This window comes from Oryctolagus cuniculus, chromosome 11 (assembly GCF_051225735.1).
Source record: "Oryctolagus cuniculus isolate XC-2025 breed Fujian yellow rabbit chromosome 11, ASM5122573v1, whole genome shotgun sequence".
In the NCBI taxonomy this organism is placed as follows: Eukaryota; Metazoa; Chordata; class Mammalia; order Lagomorpha; family Leporidae; genus Oryctolagus; species Oryctolagus cuniculus.
This window is the reverse complement of record NC_142877.1, coordinates 69,059,673-69,082,286: the sequence shown is the minus strand read 5'-3', so window position 1 is coordinate 69,082,286 and position 22,614 is coordinate 69,059,673. Positions and strand designations below refer to the sequence as shown.

Below are 22,614 nucleotides of genomic sequence, written 5' to 3'. Positions count from 1 at the left end.
TATGGTATCTGAAATTCATTGTGATGCCCTAGATCATCTAGATTTTCTCCTGTGCTATCATCTAGTTGCTTTATAGTTCTGCATTTTTCATTTAGGCATATGATTCATTTTGAGTTAATTTCTGTAATTTCTGTGTCTAGATTCATTTTTTACACGTGAATGTTCAATGGTTCCAATTGGAAAGAGTATCTTTGCTTCATCCCATTGCCTTTTTTTCTTAATTGGTCAAAAAGCAGTTAAGTATATTGTTTCAGTCTATTTCTGTGTATTCTGGGTTATTTTGTTTCATCTATGTATTAGTCTGTTCTTTCCTCAATTCCACACTACCTGAATTACTGCAGCTTTACAGTAAGTCTTAAATTTGGGTAATGTCAGTCCCCTGACTTAGTTACTCTTTCATATTGTGTTGGCTATTCTGGATCTTTTGCCTTTCCGTATTAACTTTAGTATCATTTTGTCACTATCAGCAGAATAACTAGCTAATATTTTTTTTTAAAAGATTTATTTTCTTATTTGAAAGTCAGAATTACACAGAGAGAGAGAGAGAGAGAGAGAGAGAGGTCTTCCATCCGCTGGTTCACTCCCCATTTGGCTGCAACGGCTGGAGCTGTGCCGATCTGAAGCCAGGAGCTTCCTCCGGGTCTCCCACGTGGGCGCAGGGGCCCAAGGACTTGGGCCATCTTCTGCTTTCCCAGGCCACAGCAGAGAGCTGGATCGGAAGTGGAGCAGCCGGGTCTCGAACCGGTGCCCATATGGGATGCCAGTGCTTCAGGCCAAGGCGTTAACCCGCTGCGCCACAGCACCGGCCCCACTAGCTAATATTTTAATTAGGATTGTGTTGGATCTGTAGATCAGATTGGGAAAGATGTCAAGATGTTAATCTTAACAATATTGAGTCTTCCTAAATATGAATCTGAGATCTCTTTCCATATATTTAGTTCTTTATTTCTTTTATCAGTGTTTCAAAGTTTTCTTTGTATAGATTATTTACATGTTATATTAGATTTATACCTAACTGTTTCATTTTGGTGGAGTTAATACAAAGAATATTAAATTTTTAATTTAAAATACAGCCTGTTCATTGCTAGTGTAAAAGAAAGCAATTCATTTATATATTAGCCTTGAATCCTTGTAACTGGTATAATCACTTATTAGTTACAGGGGCTTTTTCTATCAGTTCTTTTGATTTATCCATGTGGATCATCATGTCATCTGCAAATAAAGATTTTTTATTTAATCCTTCCCAATCTGTATACCTTTTATTTCTTTTTCATGTCTTATTTCATTAGCTCTGACTCCAGTATGATGTTGAAAACATTCATGAACAGGAATATCCTTACATTGTTCTTGATCTTAGCAAGAAAAGTTCTAAGTTTTCATTTTAAGTGGAATTTCAGTTATTTTTTAAAAAAAATTCTCTATCACATTAAGGAGATTTCCTTTTATTCCTTCTTTATTGAGAACTTTTGAGATGAATGGATGTTGGATTTTATTAAATGCTTTTTCCTCATTATTGATCTTTCCTGCTTTTTCCTTTGTGATATATTATAGTAACTGCTTTTTGAATGTTGTATTAGTCTGTATTTGGGATAAATCCCATTGGGTCATGGTACATAATTATTTTTACACATTACTGGATTCAGTTTTGTTTTTGATGTCCCCTGTTTAATTTCTAGTGTTAGCAATTTCTGCTATAAGGGTTATTAATTGTGTTGATTTTTTTCAGAGAACCAGTTTTTGGTTTTATTAACTTCATTAACTTTATCTATTGATTTCCTGTTTTTAATTTCATTGATTAATGCTCTAATTATTATTGTTTATTTACTTTTGCTTACTTCCTTTGCTTTTCTTATTTACCAGAATGGAAAATTAGATTACTTATTTTAGTCTTATTTCTTTTCATAATATGTCCATTCAGTGCTATAAATGCATGCATTTCTCTGCATGCTATGAATTTTCGTAGGTTCTATTTTTATTTAGTTCAAAATATCAAATTTCTCTTGAGAGTTCTGTTTTGAACCATATATTATTTAAAAGTGTATTGTTTAATCTCCAATATTTTGAGGCTTTCCAACTATCTCTGTTACTGATTTTTATTGTAATTCCATTATAATCTGAGAATAGACATCATATAATTTATATCCTTTTAAATTTATTAAGGTGTGTTTTATGGCCCAGAATGTGCTCAGTCTTGGTGTATGTTTCCTATGAGCTTTAGAAGAATGTGTCTTGCTGTTGTTAGATGAAGACTTATATAGATTCAGTTATATCCAGTGATGGGGTTGAATTCAGCTACTTCCATACTGATTGCCTGCCTGCCAGACCTGTGTGTTGCTGATAGAGGTGCTAGTGTCTCCAACTATGATAGAGGATAATCTCTTCCTCTCTATGGTCCCATGACTTTTGCATTAGGAACTTAAAGCTCTGTTGTTAGGCACATACTCATTAAAGATTGTAATTTATCCTTAGAGAATTGGCTGTCTTTATGTAACACCCCTTCTTTATCCCTGATAATTTCCTTGCTTTAAAGTCTGCACTGTCTGAAATTGATATGCCTAGTTTACCTTTATTTTAACTAGTGTTATCATGGTACATCTTCGTACCTTTGTTTTTGATCTGTATGAGTCTTTATGTTTGAAGTTGATTTTTGCAGACAACATATAGTTGGGGCTTGATTTTTTATTTATTCCAATGGTCTTCTTTTAATTGATATATTTAGGCCATTCATATTTTTAAAAGGTTAGTGACCCAGTTGGAGTAAAGTGTGTCATACTTAGGGAGATCTTTCCTCTGCTGGTTTACCCCTAAAATGGTGGCGACAGGGCTGGACCAGGCTGAAGCCAGGAACCAAGAACTTCTTCTGAGTCTGTTGCATAGGTGTCAGGGGTCCAAGCACTTGAGACATCATCCATTGCTTTACTAGGTACATTAGCAGGGAACTGGATCAGAAGTGTGTTAGTAAAATGGTACCATCTTATCTGTGGCACCATCTATGCCTTGGACGCCATTTTAGGCTCTGGCCCCTATCTCCACCTTGCACAGTAAGCTTCGGTCCTAAACCCCATGGCCCAACCACTGGTGTCAGCTCCACCCCCACCCTAATAGGATTCCTGCTCCTACTTCCCTGCCTGACCCCACCCCCAAAGGTATAACAGGACCTACTTCCCCTACACCATACACGTGCTCTTTTTCTTCTTTGCCCCTTCCCTCCGACCTGCTGGATTTCCCGTCTGGTGTTTGGTGTATTTTGTGGTGGCCTTACAAAGTGAAGCAGCTTTGTCTCAAGCTGGTAACCAAATGAGATGCTACTGCTTAATATTGCAGGCAGTGGCTTAATGTGCTACACCACACCAGCCCATTGGTTGTACATGTTCTAAGCAAAGGCTTAATTAAATGTGCCATAACACCTACCTCTCGATTTTTTTTATTTCAATGGGTTTTTTTGCTCTTTACTTTTCTGTGTTTCCATTAACATTTCCTCAAGCCCAGATATTCTTTCTCAGCTAGATCCAGTTGGTTAATGAGCCCTTCAAAGTCATTCTTTGTCATTGTATTTTTCACCTCTAACATATCTTTTAAAATCGTTCCTTAGAATTTCTGTTTCCCTGATTACATTATACATATTTTCTTGTGTGTTACCTACTTTTTGCATGAAAACCTTTGGCAAAGTCCCAAAGGACAAATACCATATGTTATCCCTGATCTGTGACAATTAACAGAGCACCTAAAAGGAAACCTGTAGAAGTTTCTGATCCAGCTTTCTGCTATGGCCTGGAGAAGCATTAGAAAATGGCCCAAGTCCTTGGGCTCCTGCACCCATGTGGGAAGACCTGGACCCTAGTTTCAGATCAGCGCAGCTCCTGTCATTGTGGCCATTTGCGGAGTGATGGAAGACAACTCTCTGTCTCTTCTTCTTTCTCTGTGTAACTCTTTCAAATAAATAAATAAATATTTTAAAAAATAAAGAAAATATATCCCAGTGAAAAATAAGAGTGAGAATAAGAGAGGGAGGAGCCACAGAGTTTGACACACATTCCCAGGGACATACACCTAAGGATAAAGCTAAAAACTTGCCATGGGACTCCAAATCTCATTAAGCTGGGTGGTACTAATGCCACCTTATGTGTTAAAGTGATCATATTAAGAGTGCAATTGGTCATAAAGATAAGATCCTCAAGGGATCACATAAATAAGACCCAAGTATCTGGTAATAACAATAGATAGAATTAAATAGGAGAGAATGTCTAACATGGGAAACAGTCCACACAGCAGGCTCATAGAATGGCAATCACTTTAAGTAACACTCTGACCTCAGAATTAGCCCTCAAGGCATGCAGGTCTGGCTGAAAAGCCCATGAGAGCATTTCAGAGATGGAAAGCCAAGACACTGTGGCAAAAAATATTCTACATGAAGGATCTCTGTGAGTGAGATTCCAGTGGAAAGAAGGGGCCATCAAAGAAGGATGTACTTTTCCCTGAAGGGAAGAGAGATCTTCTACCTTGCTTATGGCCCTGTCTAAATACTGACAGAGTTTGTGGACTCAAAAGGCTTCTTTGCCTTGGGAGCTTATGTCAAGAGCCTCGGGTGATCACTGACATCAAAAATAGTAGTGTTAATTGTTAAATCAAGAACAGGAGTCACTATGCACTTACTCTGATGTAGGACCTCTGTCCTTAATGAGTTGTACTGTGAGAATTAATGGTAAAACTTGTCTTCAAACTGTACTTTATACTTTGTGTGGGGGGTGCAAATTGTTGAAATCTTTACTTACAGTTGGTCTTCTGTATATATACTTAATTAAAAAACAAATCTTAATGAAGAATGGGATGGGAGAAGCAGTAGGAGGTGGGATGAGAGGGCAGGTATAGGGGAAGAACTGTATTCCTAAAGCTGTACCTATGAAATTTGTATTCATTAAATAAAAGATTTCTTAAAAAAAAAGAAACCTTTGGCATATTAATGTAATACTTATAATATTCTTGTCATATCTAAGTCTGGTTCTGATGCTTGCTTTGTCTCTCCAAAGTGTGTTTTTTAATTTTTTTGAGTGTCTTGTAATGTTTTGCTGGAAGCCAGACATGAAACAGTAGATGAAAGGAACTCTGGTAAATAGGCCTTTGGTGGTGGGTTGGTGAGGTGGGAGGGGAGCAGAAGCATTTGTAGTGATGATTAGGTAGTAATCTTCTGATAAGTGTATGTCTCTGAGCAGTGAACTTCAATATTGCTTCCCAGATTCTCACATTTTCACCTCCACTGAACAGGACAAGATATCTTCAGAGGGCTGGAGTTGGGTATTTCCTTTCCTTTGAGTGAGTTAGGCTCTGATAACATCACATGAGATAAGATCTTTTCTCTTGAGAGCAAGCCTTGTTAAGAACAGAATGCTTTGGCATGTTTCCACATGACTCATTTTCCCCTTTTCCTGTTAGAAGATTTTTCTCCGGTTTTCGCTATGAGACTCTCCTGAAGTTCCAGGAAGTGAACTAAAAGTGAGGGGCCCCCAGATAACAGGGTATCACTGGAATTTCTACGTCCCAGGCTTGTCCATACTGAGCCACCATCAGTTCAACAATTAAAGCCCAGGGTTCCCTACCCGTTCACTAGTTCCCATGTAAGTTATGCTTTGATTTGTGCTCAAGTGTTACGATTCTCTGATCTGCCTTATTTTTCCTCAGTTCTAAGGGCAGTAGTTTGCCCTGTGACCTCACTCCTCTGACCAATTCAAGAAGGGCTGTTCAGTTTTTAATTTTCTCAGCTTTTTGCTTCTTAGGATGAAGCAGAGACAGAGGGAGATCCTCCATCCGCTGGTTCATCCCCCCTTCCCAAATGGTCACAATGGCCAGGGCTGGGCCAAGCTGAAACCAGGAGCCAGAAACTTCTTTTGGGTCTCCTGCATGGGTGCAGGGGCCCAAAGGACTTGGGCCATCTTCCACTACTTTCCCAGGTGCATTAGCAGGGAGCTGGATTGGAAATGGAGCAGCCAGGACTCTAACCAGTGCCTAAATGGGGTGCCGGGGCTGCAGACAGCAGCTTCACCTGCTATCTCACAGAGCCAGCCTGAATCCCATGCTTTTACATACCCAACTGAGAACTGGAATTCTCAAGTCAAACTGTGACAGTGACTATTTAAAATTACCAGAAGAATTTGCCATTTTTCTTGTACTGACTTTAGAAAAGAGTTTATAGCACTGTATGTTATTTTATTTTTTTAGGATTTATTTATTTGAAAGTCTGAGTTACACAGAGAGAGAAAGAGAGGCAGAGAGAAAGGGAGAGAAACTCTTCCATCCGCTGGTTTACTCCCCGATTGGCTGCAATGGCCAAAGTTGCACCGATCTGAAGCCGGATTCAGGAGCTTCTTCCAGGTACTCCGCATGGGTGCAGGAGCCCAAGGACTTGGGCCATCTTCTGGTGCTTTCCCAGGCCATAGCAGAGAGCTGGATTGGAAGTTGAATAGCTGGGTCTCGAACCGGCACCCATATGGGATGTCAGCACTGTAGGCGGTGGCTTTAGCAGCTACGCCACAGTGCTGGCCCCCTGTATGTTATTTTAAAACTTTCTTCACTGGATGTTTTGCAGTACTCAACCCAATTCGTGGTACATAATAGTTACTCACTGAATATTTATTAACTTTTATCAAATGGCTTAATTCATATGTTTTCAACATGATTGCATTGTGAAACTAGAAACCTAAGAAAAATATGCTATAACTACTTACAAGAAACAGCACTTGAAAGGTGAATTAGCTAACATTTTAAAATATAGGTATTTTTTATTCTAAGTCAACATAACTACGAACTTATGCTACACATTATTCTTGTTAGTTTTCAAACTTTATAAAAACTCAACGGCTGACCTTATTAACTGGAAGAATTTAGTTTATAATCCTTGCTTTAAAAATTAAGAGCCAGGTTTTGACATATACATACCAATTTGGATATTAGCCATGAAAATGATTAATAGATACAGATCAGGTGACTGAGGTGGCTGAGCAAGGGGCTTCTCTGCCAGACCTTGAAACAGATGCAGACAAAAATTACACATTAGCATTTTATTCTTCCAAATGCACCAAACTAAGAAGATATTTAACTAAATTTCATAGTGTTTGTATTTCTAAAATTATTAAATGTTTAAATTGCAGAAAGACTTTTGGAACACATTTTATTAGAATATATAACAACAGTATAGAGCAGCGGTTCTCAAAGTTTTGTCCATGGACTCCTGAAGTCCGGATTATTTGCTGTTACCAATGGTGGGGAATACTTGTGGGGCTTCAGGACCAGAGCAGTACTGCCAGCTTTTCCAAGTGGTCATTGTATTGTTTATCACCACAGACTTACAATTAAAAAGCAGGGCCAGCTTTGTGGCACAGTGGGGTAAGCCACAGCTTGTGACACCAGCCTCCCTTATTGTAGTGGAAGTTCAAGTCCCAGCTGCTCTGCTTCTGATTCAGTTCCCTACTAATATTCCAGGGGAAGAAACATGATGGCTCAAGTGCTTGGGGCCCTGCCACACACTTGGGAAACCTAGATGAGGTTCTCGGCTTCTGGCTTTGGCCAGGTCTAGCCCAGGCCATTGTGACCATTCAGGGAGTACCTGAATGGTATCGTCTACCCTGAAGGAGGGTAGATGATATTTCTCTTTCTCTCCCTCTCTCTTTCACTCTGCCTTTCATATAAATAAATGAGTATTTTAAAAAGAAATAAAATATAAAAAAACCCTCAAAGCAGGTTTGTCTTCAGAATATCATTGAAGAAATAACTTTTCAATATTCTGTGCTAGCAAAATAGGAAGTACTCTTCAAGCACTGGTGGTGCATGCTAAAAAAAAAAAAAAACCCACTTGGCTGGAATGTCTGAGTTGTGAAATGAGTTAGCCACTTTCTCAATGGAGTAACATTTTAATTAAAAGAACGGGAAGGCAAACTATGGTTTTTCAGAATTGAGTATTTGACAGATGTTTTCTCAAAAACAACAACATAGACTTATTACTTCAAGAATAAACAGATCACATTTGCTTCTGGTGACAAAATGCAAGCTTTCAGGTGAAAATTGAACATTTGAAATACTTGTGTCCACTATTGCCTGCTTGACAGCTTCCTAATATTTAATGAGCTTTCTAATGAGATCAGTGGTAATGAATATGATGTCTTCCTATTGTATAATGAAATGTGAATCACATCAACATGTGGATGACCTGCATAACTCAGGGAAACTTTGCTTTCCAAATAATAACTGCATGATGCTACAAAGTCACATATAGAGATTCATTCAATGTGTAAGTAATATGGACCAATGGATTTTAAAGTAAAAGAAAACAAAATGGTCATTGACAAAGTTTCATACCCCACTTTGCAGCTAATTTTTTTTATTATTTATTTATTTAGAAGGCAGAGTTAGAGAGGCAAAGGCAGAGAAAGATAAAGAGTCTTCCATGCACTGGTTCACTCCCTAGATGGCCACAACAACCAGAGCTGCCCTGATCTGAAACCTGGAGCCAGGAGCTTCTTCCAGGTGTCCCACGCAGGTGCAGAGGCCCAAGCACTTGGGCCACCTTGTACTGCTTTCCCAGGCCATGGCAGAGAGCTGGATTGGAAGTGGAGCAGCTGGGACTCAAACTGGCTCTCTGCTGAACCAGCTCTCTGCTGAACAAATTTTGAGACCAGTTGCAGGGAAGGCCAGGAAGGTCATGATTCCAACAGAGTAATACAGCTGCAAACAGTCTTCTTCACTACCTGTTCCTCCATTCTCTGCTAATGGGAATCCCTGCATTGTAGCACGATGCATGTGACACTGCTGTGAAACCAGGTTGTCCTTTCTCAGTTACGGTGAAGTGGGGCCACAAGACAGTGGCTTCTGAGTCACAGGTGCAACTTGCAGGTTCTGTTCTTAAACGGAGATTTTACTCTTTTTCTTCCTCCTTTAAGCTAGAACATGGTCATGGTGATAGAGAATCAAGCTCATAAGGATCACATTTCCGAAGGAAGAAACCAAGTTCCCTGGGAGACCTCAGATAGCAAAACAGCCTCCTCTTTCTCAGTCCCGAGATACCATCTACCAGCTCAGACTTAGTCCAGAAAAAAAGGAAATCTCCCATCTTGTTTAAGGCCCTCTCACTAATTTGCTAAAGTACCAGAACCAGTCACCCAACTAGCAATGTTAGGATTGCATAATTTCCAAGCCTTGGAGGCGGGGCAAAGGTGAATGTCAGGCAAGGCTTCCTGGAAGAGGAAACCCCTTCCTGGAAGAGCTGTGGGGTGGATGATAATAATGATTTGGAAAAAAACTCCTTTCTAGGTGATTCTTATACTCCCCTCTTCCCTATTTCTTTATTTTTATTTCTTAAATTTAATTTAAGGCAAGCAAATGCCATGTATTTCATATATATAGATTTAGGGACAAAGTGATACTTCCCACTCTACCCTCCCTCCTGCCCTCATTCCCACCTTTCCTCCTCCTTCCTCTCTTATTCTCTCGCTTAATTTTTAAAATGATCTACTTTCAGGTTTTTTTTTTTTTTTTGAGATTTATTCATTTATTTGAGAGGCAAAGGCAGAGACATAGAGTCTTCCATCCGCTGGTTCACTCCCCAAATAGCCACAATGGCCAGTGCTGGGCCGATCCAAAGCCAGGAGCCAGGAGCTTCTTCCAAGTCTCCCACATGGGTGCAGGGGCCCAAGGGCTTGGGCCATTCTCTACTGCTTTCCCAGGCACATTAGCAGGGAGTGGGATTGGAAGTGGAGCAGCTGGGACTTGAACCTGTGTCTGGATGAGATACTGACACTGCAGGTGGGGACTGTAACTGCTATACCTCAGCACTGGACCCCAGTTTACTGTATACTCAAAAGATTATCCCTATACTGAGTAAAGAGTTCAACATACAGTAAGAAGAAAGAAAGAAAAAACAAAAACAAAAACAAAACGCTGTTCCTCAATAGTAGAGACAAGGGCTGTGAACAATCATCAAATCCCAAAATGTCAACTTCACTCCTCTACATTACATTTTTGGTACTCTATTAGTTGCCCTAGATCAGGGAAAACATGTGGTATTTGTCTTTTAGGGACTGACTTACTTCACTAAGTATAATGGTTTCCAGTTGCATCCATTTTGTTGCAAAAGAGAGAATTTCATCCTTTTTTAATGGCTGAGTAGTATCCCATAGTGTATCTGTACCATAACTTCTTTATCCAGTCATCAGTTGATGGAAATCTGGGTTGATTCCATATCTTAGCTATTGTGAATTGAGCTGCAATAGACATGTGTTGCAGATAGCTCTTTCATATGCTGATTTCATTTCCCTTGGGTAAATTCCCAGGGGGTGGGCTGGCTGGTCATATGATAAATCTGTTTTCAACTTTCTGTAGTATCTCTGTACTGTCTTCCACACAGGCTGCACCAGTTTACATTCCCATCACCAGTGGATTAGGATACCTTTTTCCCCACATCCTCGCCAGCATTTGTTGTTTGTTGATTTCTGTATGAGAGCCATTTGAACTGTGTGAGGTGCAATTTTATTGTTATACTCCCCTCTTACAGCTTCACCATTATGAGAATCAATGACATGAGGCCTTACAATGAATCTGACTTGTCTTTGTTACTAATATTCCAGTAGAAGATCAAATTACATGGTGATTTCTTCATTCTTTAGATGGATTTGTATGGAGCCCTGACTGTATACCTACAAATAAAGGATATAAGGGTCCAGTATAGGTCCTCTTACTGGGTTTCTTGATTTACTTTTCCTGTAAGCGCTCATTCTGTGCCCCTGGAATATAAGCTTCTTTATGACATGGTGATTGTCTTCTTACTGTTTTTTATGGTATCGCTGATACTCAAGGCAGCTGGACAGATAGTAAATACTTGGAACATTCTTAGTTGAATGAATAAGAGGAAATGCTGGATACTTAGCATAATCACAGTGACTTTTGCCTGACACTCATAGTTAAGCAGATGATTGCAGGACTGTAAAGTGCAGCTGTAATAGGGCTAAGGAAAGTGGAAAGAAGGCTCTTTTGTGAGTTAACAATAACAACAGCACATTTAAACGTTTCTTGCCCTGTGCTTGTTTCTGAGAGCTTCAAGTGCTTGTTTAATTCCCACAATTCTGTCAACTTGGGACTGTTCATTTGTAGATGCAGAAACTAGGTACAGCGAAGTGCCTTGCTCTGGGTTGCACAGCTGAGATGAAATTGATAGTCTGAAATATAATTCATAGATTATATAACTATATATGTAATGTGAGTATATAATATATAAAACATTTTAAAGCACAGTCTTCAAACCTATACTCTATCAGTATTCTTGTCTTTGCAAACAGTATCTTTTTTCCAGTTATTCAAACCCCAAACAAAAGAATAATCCTTGATTCCTTTGTAACAACAGAGCTCTATTTTTATTCTTGCCTAATTTTCAAAAACAACCTGCATGTTCATATTAAATATAACACAAATTGTATCACTTTCCTGTTTAAAACTCTGCAGTTAGTAGCTAAGAGGATTAAGTCCCCATGTGGGACACCACTTCCTCAAAGTACTGGTTCCATTCTTGGCTATCCTGCTTCCCATCCAGCTTTCTGCTAATACACCTGGGAAGGCAACGGATGATGGCCCAACTACTCAGGTCCCTGTCACCCATGTGGAGACCCAGATGGAGTTACCTACTTCTGACTTTAGATTGGCCCCTCACTGGCTGTTGTGGGCATTTGGGGAGTGAATCAGTGGAGACCTCCCATCCTCCCTCCCTTGCTGGCTCGCTCTCTCTCCCTCTCTCCCTCTCTTCCTTCTCCTCTCTCCCCTCTCTCCCCTCTCTCCCCTCTCTCTCCTCTCTCTCCTCTCTCTCCTCTCTCTCTTCTCTCTCTCTCCCACCTCAGTTTCCCTGTCACTCTGCCTTTCAAATAAATAACTAAATAAATCTTAAACAAAATATCCATATTGTCTTGTCTGCTTCTAATGACCATAGAAGAAAACTCTACAATTCTTATTAAGGCCGTAAATCCCAGGTTAAGGTGGCCTCTGTTTTCTCTTCAGCTGCTTCACAAATTCTGTCCCCAGAGGCTTTCTTTCCATCTCTGGCACCGCGCCAAGCTCTTTGCCCTTTCTGTTAACCCTGCATTGAATGCTCTGCCTCTAGATCTTTGCACAGATCCTTTAGTCTTTTTAGGTTGCGAAATTTTATCTCCTCTTGGTGAAGCCTTCCCATTCCACTGTAGCGCCCATGATCACCTTTCATCGTAGCAAGGTGTGCTTACCTGTGTGTTTTCTGTTTTCCTTCATCTGTGACCTCTGTGAGAGTAGGGGCCTCTGCCCGCATGTAAACTCTGTGTCCTTGGAATGTGAGCAGTGCCTGCAATATAGACACAGAAAGCATTTGTCAAATTGATGAATCAGATTTAGTACGAGATGAGCACCTATTATTCATGGTTCATGGAAATTACTATTTAAATTATACAAGGGCCTTAAAAGTTTCCTTCCGAAAAAGTGTGCCAAACACGCAAATCAGCCAGCAAGGATATGAAACAGGGATAGTTCTAAAGGCTGATCAGAGCTGGCATCGATTAAGCATCCAGCATGTGACAGGCACTAACTGTATTTTATAGAGTGTATAAATTAATCTTTAAAACCACAGACATTCCAAAAGCCTCATTTAAGCTAATGGTTTTAAGCTTCTCTCTAAACTTGTAACTAAAGCTACCATTGGGGAGAATGATGGCTTCGGTTTCTCCTTCCATCTCCATGTGCACACCCATTGCATCTTAAATACTGAGTGTTTAATATGTGTGTGAGGAACAATTGAGTGAATATATGAGTAAATAAACAAATGATTGAACCAGCTGAAAGTCCAATAATAAAAATAGAGAGAAAAGAATACTGGTTAACTGGAATAGGATAAACAGCTCCTAAAAATTGAAAATTTTCAAGTATTTTAAAATATTTTATATCAAACTGGAGAGGTGTATGTGTAATGATAGCTAAGACTGAGGGTCTATGAAATTCCTTTTAAGAGAAACACCACAACAAGAAGGTAGGAAAGATGAATTATATTTCAAAGCATTGAGAGAAAGGAAAAGAAGAGAAATTCAAGTTAGGTTAGCCTTGATAACTTGTAAAAGAAGTGAGACTATAGTTAAACATTTTTAAAGAGCCCACAGCCAAATTAGTCAAAGACCTGCTTTTTGAAATGTGATGTTTTCATAAAACTCAGCCAACTGACTGAGAAATAATCACAAATAGATACGTAAATGTATGCCATTTAAAAGTGGGGTTTGCTAGCACTCAGTGTAGCTTTAAAGCACAAGTTAGGGGAGGACGGGAGAGAAGGAGTAGAAGTGGGAGAGCCAGGGGAGACACACACACACACACACACACACACACACACACACACAGAATGAAAGAAGTGAAATGCCAAGAACTTGAAGCCGTTAGGTAATAGATTCTTTAGATTCATCAATATGAAGCTAAAATAGACCCTGTGAAGTCTCACAATTACCTTAAAAGGCCTCATAATCAGTGCTGTATTTTTCATCACTTGAAAGCATCTAGCTGCATAAAAACAATAACATATTGTAGCTAGAAGAGACTTTTGAGTCTAAATCTTTCCTCCTAAGACACATTACATCTTCAGGGGAAAAAATGAATTCTGATACCGTGAACATTTTTTAAACTCTTATAATATTCAGATGACACACTTAGCATTTCAAATTTGGAAATTATCTTGGACTTTTATTTTTTACTCTCCTGTGCTCATTCCACAGTTACTGAATGAATGTATTAATTCTGTATGGTAGAAAAAAATAGAAAAACAGTCTTTGAAAACTGAGCCAATAACCTGAGCCTTTTGAAGCTTAATGTGTTTACAATCTCAGAATGAGTGCCTAACATTTCATTTTGTACGAAGTCTAAACAACTACAATAACTTTACAAATGCAGACATACAACAGTTAAATTTCATTTCATGCCCAGTAAGCAAACATTATCAAGCTGTAAGCACTGTCCTCCACTGTCTTTTTAACTCAAAATCTTGTAGCCAGTGGAGAGTCGACCTGGAAATACTTCACAGATGGATGACTTGGCTTAGTTTATTCATCAACTTGCAGGCCAACAAACTGAGGCTATATGCATTGCTTTTAGGCAGGTGGCTCTATGCTGTGTTTAATAAACAGCACAAATAATTAGAAATTGGATAGAATCATATTAAAATCTCAATTAGAGATGATTTAGGGGAAAATATTCTAAAAATAAAGAGAAATGTCTGTCTACATTTTCAGTTGTTGCTATGCTTGGAGAGGGCGTGATGTAGATACCGACTCTTTGTAGACACTGGCCTGGGGTGCTAAAAGTACTGACAAAAAGGAGAAATGCTTACAAACTGAAAATTTTTCCACCTTCCTACACAACTCCCAAGTATTCTTATGAATACATAGTCCTTTGAGTGACAACTTATGTATAATTAATTGAGGCTAGAAGCTAGCATTGTTCTGTAGATGTAAGGTGCTTTCCACAGTTCTCATTTAATGTGAACATTGATAGTTTTACTCCGATGTCTACTGCTATTTTATTTATTTTTTAATTTTCTGAACCTTGAATGGAATGGCTTCTGCTAACCTGTTACATTCAGAATCATCCATTAGACATATGCATTCCAGGGGCCTTTGTTGTGGCATGGCAGGTTAAAGCTCCTGCTGCAATGCCTGCAATCCAAACTCACTGCTAATGTGCCCGGGAAAGCAGCAGCAGAAGGCCCAAGTCCTTGGATCCCTGCACCCATGTGGGAGACCTGGAACAAGATCCTGGCTCCTGGCTTTGGCTTTGGCCTGGCCCAGCCCCAGCCGTTGCAGCCATTTGGGGAGTGAACCAGTGGATGAAAGATCCTTCCTTCCTTCCTTCCTTCCTTCCTTCCTTCCTTCCTTCCTTCCTTCCTTCCTTCCTTCCTTCCTTCCCTCCCTCCCTCCCTCCCTCCCTCCCTCCCTCCCTCTCTCTGTAGCTCTGTCTTTCAATTAAACAAATCTTTAAAAAAGTACATATTGTAAGACTCTAAGTATATCTTCTGTTGGAGTCATGCTTGATATTGGGTTCACTTACATGTACTTTTATATATACTGTCAAACCTCTTTAAATATATGAAATATTTTTTTGTTTAAATTATGTGTATGAGCTACATGATCTATGAATTTCATTTAGTAGAGTGAAGGATGATGAATCATGGTCTCCAGTAAAGTGGTGTTAGGACAGAAAGGGTTAAGATATCATTATTGCCAGGGGCCAGAGTGCGTTTCCCTTCCCACTGTCCCCAGTATGTTAGGGTATCTCTGTTGAGGGCACTGGATAGTTCTTGGTGTCACGTGCAGGGATCTGTAGTAGATGATGTGGTCCACAGTGCTATTTAGAAAACAGTGTGGCTATGACTCAATCTAAATTTCTAAGATGATACTCTCTAATCAGAGGTCTGGGGAAGGTTGTCAATTAAATATTCAATCTCAATAGTTGGTCCATTTCTCTTTTCTTAATGGGAAATAGTGGTGTCTAATTCAGGTAAATTGAAAATGATATCACAAAAATTAAAAGGTTGGAAGAGAGAGAGGGAAGTAGAAAGGGAGAGAGAATAGCATGTGCTTAAAGTTTTATATATGAAAAACATGAAATCTGTTCTCATTATGTCATTTAATGAATAAAAAGAATATGAAAACCATGTAAATGCTGTATGAGCAATTGCCTACTTCAAGAAAGAAAATAATTAGTGATTTAAACATATAATCTATATTAGTGCATTAAATATATGTTTTAAATACATATATGTATGTATATATGTGCTAGAGCAGGTGTTTGGTACAGTGATTAAGGTGCTGCTTGGTATACCAATATCTCATATCCAGGTATCTCTATTTGAGTCCCAGTCTGCTTCTGATTCTAGCCTCCTGCTAATGTGCACCCTGAACAGCAGCAGATGATGGCTCAAGTCACTGGTCCCTGCGAACTCATATGACCCAGATTGAGCTCAAGGCTACTGGCTTCAGCCTGGTCCACCCCCCGTCTATTGTGGACATTTGGGGAATGGAACAGTAGAAACCTCCCTCAACCCCTTGACGCCTCTCTCCATGTTACTCTGTCTTTCAAAAATAAGTAAAATGAAAAATCAAAATTTAAATATATTTGGTAACATTTTCTGTTCATAGTTGATGTATATTTTGTTGAATAATTTAACCTGATTTGTCTTTCTTATGTGTATAAGTTTTTTAAAAATTTATTCAGGGTAAACAAATTTAATATATTTTATATATACAGATTTAGGAACATAGTGAATACTTCCCATCCTTCCTCTTCCTTCCTCTCTTATTCTCTCTCTCAATTTTTACAATGATTGACTAAATTTACTATTATAGTTTAGTAAACATTTAGCTCAACTGAAACCAATTTGTTGCAGTAGCTTGCTTTCTTAACATGAAAATATAAGGGTATTGGCATTTCTTTTAAAGCAATTAGTGTTTGGGCACTGGCTGGTCAGAATAGGGCCTCAGCCTGGTTTTTAAGCCCAGATGCCTGCAGGGGCCAGGTGGTACCTGAATGAGGGAGGGGTGGGGACCCTGGCCACGTGGAAAGCACAGTTTGTTCACAGGTGGCGGCCACCTCTCCATTCTAATCAATAGCTGCCATATAGCATTGGGCCCAGGTTGCTAGATTTTTTTTTAATATATTTCATGAAAAAAATCAAATGATTTATTTGTAAACTCTCCTGACTTTTAGATGTTGTTTCAGTTTAAAAAGTCAAGGAACAACAACAAAATTGCAAACACTGATAGGAGCCAAACAAATAGATTTGTGGGAGATGCTTGTTCTGTGACCTGCCATTTGCAGCCTCTGAGCTGTCTCAGCTTTGAGACCAGAGAGTGTGGTAACTGGCATACAGCGCCACTTATCTGTGTTTGCCCTATGGGTAAAAAGAGTGAGTCTGTCTGCAGAACAGGTACTACATTTAATTGAATGGAGTGGAACTGCACTTTTCTGATTTGTCAATTGCTGCAGGGTATTAGCTAACTGTTGCATACCCAGCAAGGCTTTTCGTGTTTTTGGGTTGGCCCTCCATTGCTAAACATGGAACATTTAGGATAGAAGATGGGGAAGTTCAGAGATGTGGACCAGGGATAACGATTGAAGGGATTCTGTGCACCGCACTCACTCTCAGGCAGAGCAGTGGCTGTCTTTCTGCTCTGTTTAGGATTGTTTAGCCATGTTTTCCCTTGTTCACATCCTCCACTGCTACATTATTTCATTCCAGTGACCCAAGAAGACTTTCTGTAAATACCAGTTTTCCTATTTCAGCTCCTCAAGTATCTAGGATTGTTTTAACAAGGTTGTTACACTTCCAATCATACCCCTCCAAATATACAAGCAGATTTCAAAAAGTTTCTGGGAAAAAATGTAATTAAAATATAAGTTTTTTGGTGAAAAAAATTAAATCCATGCGTAGTTTTTTCATAACATGTATTTTCCATGAACTCTTTGAAGACCTCCCTTAATATAGCTAAATACTACATTCCCCACATGTTTGTAATCAAATTACATCTTGTATAAAAATTGTATCAATTAATCAGATACTGAAATATTAACTACCTACATAAAATTATTCAAACCTAACCAAATACTGAAAAGGTGCTTAAGTACCATTTCTGGTGCATAATTTTACTTGTCTGGATTGGTTCTTGGGCAAAAATGACTGCTTGCTACTACTTGAGAAAATCAATCTGTCTAAATACTAAAATGAAAAATCACTTAACTCTAGCAGAATTTTTTTTTTTTTACTTATTTATTTATTTGAAAGAGTTACACAGAAAAGGAGAGGTAGAGCTAGAGGTAGAGAGAGAGAGAGAGGTCTTCCATCTGCTGGTTCACTCCCCAGTTGGCCTCAATGGCCAGAGCTGCACCAATCTGAGCTGGGAGCTTCTTTCAGGTCTCCCACATGGGTGCAGGGGTCCAAGGACTTGGGCCATCTTCTACTGCTTTCCCAGGCCATAGCAGAGAACTGGATCAGAAGTGGAACAACCAGGACTCAAACCGGTGGCCATATGGGATGCCGGCACTGCAGGGGGTGGCTTAACCCACCAGGCCACAGCCCTGGCCCCATAGCACATTTTAAGAGCCGTGCCAAACTGATCTCTCCATTGAAGAATAAAGCATCCTATCTTCCTTAGGTTGTTCCTTTCAGATCGAACTGGGAGCCAAAACAAATCATGCAGAGTCCATCTATCAGGAGTTATAATAATTCGGACGTGGTTTTGTAAAATCTGTTGCCTGTAATATCTCTGGGGGATATACTTATATTTGACAAGGTTAATCAGAGACACCAGAACAGAGGTTGGGGCCAACTAGAAACTAAGGTTAGCAGCTGTTTGTTTTCAAACTCCATTTTAAGAGTAGACTTATCTGGGAAGGAATTAATCTTGAATGTAAGAAGTTCTTTGGTAGGCAAGATAATCTTTGAATTTGCATGAAAAAGTACCTGATACTACCTGCCTAGGCCATGTTAGCATCAGGATTCCACAAAGCACAGGAAACATCTTTAATCTTCTTTTCGCATTTGTAGAGGTATGATGATACTTACCTTATTATAAGGACTGTTAGATAACACGAAAAAAATGTGTGTATTATTATTTAGTGAACTATTCAAGGTCTGCAATCAGGTTTTTCAAATTTCTGGTTCATTAATTTCCCATTTAAAAATTTTTTTAAATTTAAAGTAAACAAATTTCATGTATTCCTTGTATACAGATTTAGGAACTTAGTTTGTTTTAGGTGAGGGAGAATAATAAAGGAAGGATTTGGAACCTAAGAACAAGTGATTTTTTTGTTTAAGGATGTTCATAAAATGTTATGTACCTTTTTGTCAGCATCATTAAGGTAGTGTTTCTGTTCACAGACTCATGCCTAACACATTAAAAATTGGGAAATCTGTAGGAATGGGGAAAATTCATAGAACTATTAAAGGTAACTTTATGTATTTCAAAGCTGAGGTGTTCTTGGCAAATTAATATTTGCCTCGCTAAGTAAATTTCTTCCTAGATCATCATTAGCCATTATTGTCTCAAATTCGAGAACTGTCTAAATCTAGAAAAGAGACAAATTGTGACTCTAACAACAAAGTGTGAAGTTCAGTCAATTCCCTCTGAAATGGTCCTTGATGTTACATGGATATTGAATGACCTTTATACACTAAGGAATATGCAGCTGCAGAATATTATTAGTTTATTAGGTAATATGCTGACATGCTTAATTATTTTGTAAACAAATCAAATTTTTCTTGGTGCTAAAAATTTCCACTTAATTAAAGACATGAATGAGAAAGAAAGATGGAGGGGAAAAGATAATCCATGGTTAATGCTGATTAATTAATTAAAGATAATCCATGATTACTACTTCTTTAGTCTGATGTTTCTGATTGTTGTACCTGAAAAGTTTTTTTAGTTTGTTCATCCTTCATTTTTTAAAATAACAGACTGTGAACGTATTTCACAACTTCTCTCCTCTGTCAGCTTCACCAATAACTGTTTTATCTGATGTTTAGCCTATTTTTATACTTTTTAAAAAAAGCATAGTAACTCAGCCAGGTTTCTATTTGAGTTCAGTGCAAACGGAATTAGATTATTTGTATTTTTTTTTTCCTTGAAACTATGCAGTTTCCTTTATTTGCTGATTATGGTATGCAGTTACTAAGCCTATGAGAAGCTCCTCTGTGAAATGCATTTTAATATTTAGATCAAAGAAAGATTGGAATACATTAATGCCCAGTGGGTAAACGTGTCATTTGAAAGCAGCTGCCGAGCCTTCTCCCTGCTGCTCCAATTAACACATACAGCACACACTTGTCAGCAAGGGGGCTGTGCGTATGGATGAAACCACTTTGCCACTCATTAATACAGTGTGCAAGAGAGCACTCAGGGTTAATCAGCGAACCGCTTGCAAAACAATAGCTTTCTAGGAAGTTTCCTAACACGTGCTTTGAGATCAGGGCTGCCTGGATTAGCTGCGGGATTAGCAGGTAGGAAAAAGTAGGTTCAGTCTCTATCTTTGGTTCAGTCCAAGTACTCAGTGCCTTTCTCCGCCCCTCTCTTCTCCTCCACTCCCGCCCCTGATGATGGAGACGTTGGGTAGGGAAATTCTAGCGCTGGGACTCCACTTGCCCTCAGCCCGATCTCTGGAACTTTGTTTTGCTTTGAAGCTGTTTGAAGTCAAACTCTTTCCAGATTATTTTTTCTCTTAGTCTCTCTTTGTCGTTTCACTTTGTCTTGCCTCATTCCCTTTTTTGTTAAATTGCAGTTTTGAGAGTTTCTTGAGCTAAATGAGAAATCTCCTTAAGGTAAACCCATACCCCGGGGGGCTTTCCCCCCTCCGATGGCTGACATCTCTGCATTGATGGTGGCACAGAGGCAGATGCGAGAGTAGTGCGTCCTGGTCCCCAGCTTTGGCATTGGTCTTTCATGCTCCACCGGCTCCCGGAGCAGCTGCGCTATTGCTGCGCGCCGGTGCTCCCTGAGCTGGGCTGTGCCGGGAGAGATGGAGCGCTTCCTGGGTTTTGTCAAGCAGATAAGAAGATCTAGGAGAAGAAAGGGGAAAAAGTACCGACCAGAAGAGGATTACCACGAGGGCTATGAGGATGTCTATTATTACGCTTCAGAGCATTTTCGAAGTAAGCACTCCCTCCACTCTCCTGCTGGCGTGCAGGGGCCGACAATAACCCCTGTGTTGTGCTTTAGTCTTAAATGCAAAAGGTTTCCCAGATGGTGTTCTCTGTGAGCTGTCTGTAAGTACCAAAGTGCTACATTTTGCTGGATTTGTTGCAGGAGTAGCCACCAGATAGGATCCAGATAGTGTAATCAGCCAAGGTCTAGACACTGGGTTAATATTTTCTGTATCATCAATTGACTGTTATTATTTTAATGAGCCTTTCAAAAAAGTATCTTGCAAGCCAATATAAAAGGTATCTGGAATATGTCCAGTTGTGGATATTTTTCAACAACTTTTTTTCCCCTTTAGAATAGGGGAGCCTAACTCATTTGGAAGAACTAATTGTTCAAGTTGATGCTCCTGATTAATGCTCCTGATTCAGACTTCGGGATGGTTATCTGTGATTAATCTCAAGTGCTTTTTATATAAGTTCAAATGCTTTTCTTGTGTGTGTTTATAATTTTGTTAAAATAGTAAGAACTCTTATTTGCTGTCACCTAGAAGCAATAATGCCTGTAGAATAAAATAATATCTTCCTATCATTAGCTTATAAACAGTAGAGAACTAGAATTTTTCTTGTACCTGTGAGTGCTTTAAGTTCCTGGTGAGGTTTCAGTTGTTCCAATAGATTTAAAATGCTCAGGAATGCCTAAGGGCACAAAGAGAAAACAACTACATCCAGATACCTCTGAATTAATATGCCTGGTAAAAGGAAAGGTGGCAAAGATGTATGATTGATACTTTAAAAATTAAGAATGATTTTTTATGTTTTTGAATAAGAATCTTTATAAAATTGTATTTCAATCCTAATTCTTTCTGGCCTTTTAATGTCTAACTGTGACTGCATCCCATTTACCACATCTAACCATTGATTAATAAATGATTTAGATTCCAACTTCTGTGGTATTGAAAGCCAAGAGAATCAGTTCTAAATGCCAGAAATTCAGTTGCGATTGGTTAAGGCTAAGGGTTGAAAATTCATGTGGTGACAATAATACAATAATGCAATATTATAATTCTTTGATACTGGCTTGGGTAATATGGCTTTGTTGCTTTTAAAGGGTAATCTCTGAGTTTTAGAAATGTTCTCTTTTATAGTGCTTTGATATGAATAGTTTTTCTTAACGTAGTGATAGTCTTTGTTTCCTAAATTTATTATCCCTAATATATTTTAGAGTTCAGTTAAGATTTGTGTCACATTAAGAAACACTGTCAGTTTGCGTTCATGATGGTAATTCTGAAAACTTGGAAATGGAGAGAAGAAGCTTAGGAACTTTTAATTAGGTTGGTATTCATTGTATAGATTCCTAGCAATCAATATATACTGGGTCAAGTTCACCCCTTCCCATGTTTGTATGGTAATATATGTTTGTACAAATGTAATTAAACAGTGACTGTCAGATGCCTGCATTCTACTAGTTTTTGTAAGAATTTTAAAACAGCAGAAATACTGATTTGTCAAATGTGCCTCAAGGAAAAATATTTATAAAGGTATTCAAGAAATATTCTCTAACTCATTCAAAGAATGATATAACTAAGGTAATAATCTTTTTATGTCAAGTGCAATAACTCAAAGAGATTCATATCTTATCTGGTTTGTCAAAGTCATGCTAAGGATAAGATGTTCATTATCAGAAGTCATTGGCTTACATATGAAATTGACTTGTTTCCCTGTGAGTTATCAGAAGCTCTCGCTGTGTGATACTGTATATAACTTTTTGGAGTTAGATGCCTATTATGTTCTCAAACTGCTCTGTAACCAGCAGATTGTGTCACAGTGGACTCAGGCACTTGGTGTTTGGCATTTCACCAAATGTTAAATAGCCAGGGCTTTTAAAGAAAACTTTTCACCTAATGACCTTTCAGTGCATCTTTCTAGCCCTGTTTCAGAGCCTCCATGAA

At 38.8% G+C, this 22,614-nt stretch overlaps 1 protein-coding gene across 8 annotated transcripts in view; it reads left to right on the top strand.

The window, feature by feature from the left end:
* GRIP1 (glutamate receptor interacting protein 1) overlaps positions 1–22,614 on the top strand; it is a 737,425-nt gene that overhangs the window by 283,701 nt on the left and 431,110 nt on the right. For 3 of the 8 annotated variants that reach the window (XM_051846416.3, XM_051846414.3, XM_051846409.3), the window contains exon 1: positions 20,093–20,674. The exons of 2 other annotated variants lie outside the window; for them this stretch is intronic. In XM_051846416.3, the coding sequence (XP_051702376.3) occupies positions 20,542–20,674 (133 nt within the window). In that variant the 5' untranslated portion in view covers positions 20,093–20,541. Of the gene's footprint in view, positions 1–20,092; positions 20,675–22,614 lie in introns of those variants that run through there. 3 more of the 8 variants (XM_051846419.3, XM_051846418.3, XM_089308642.1) reach the window with 1 other exon arrangement.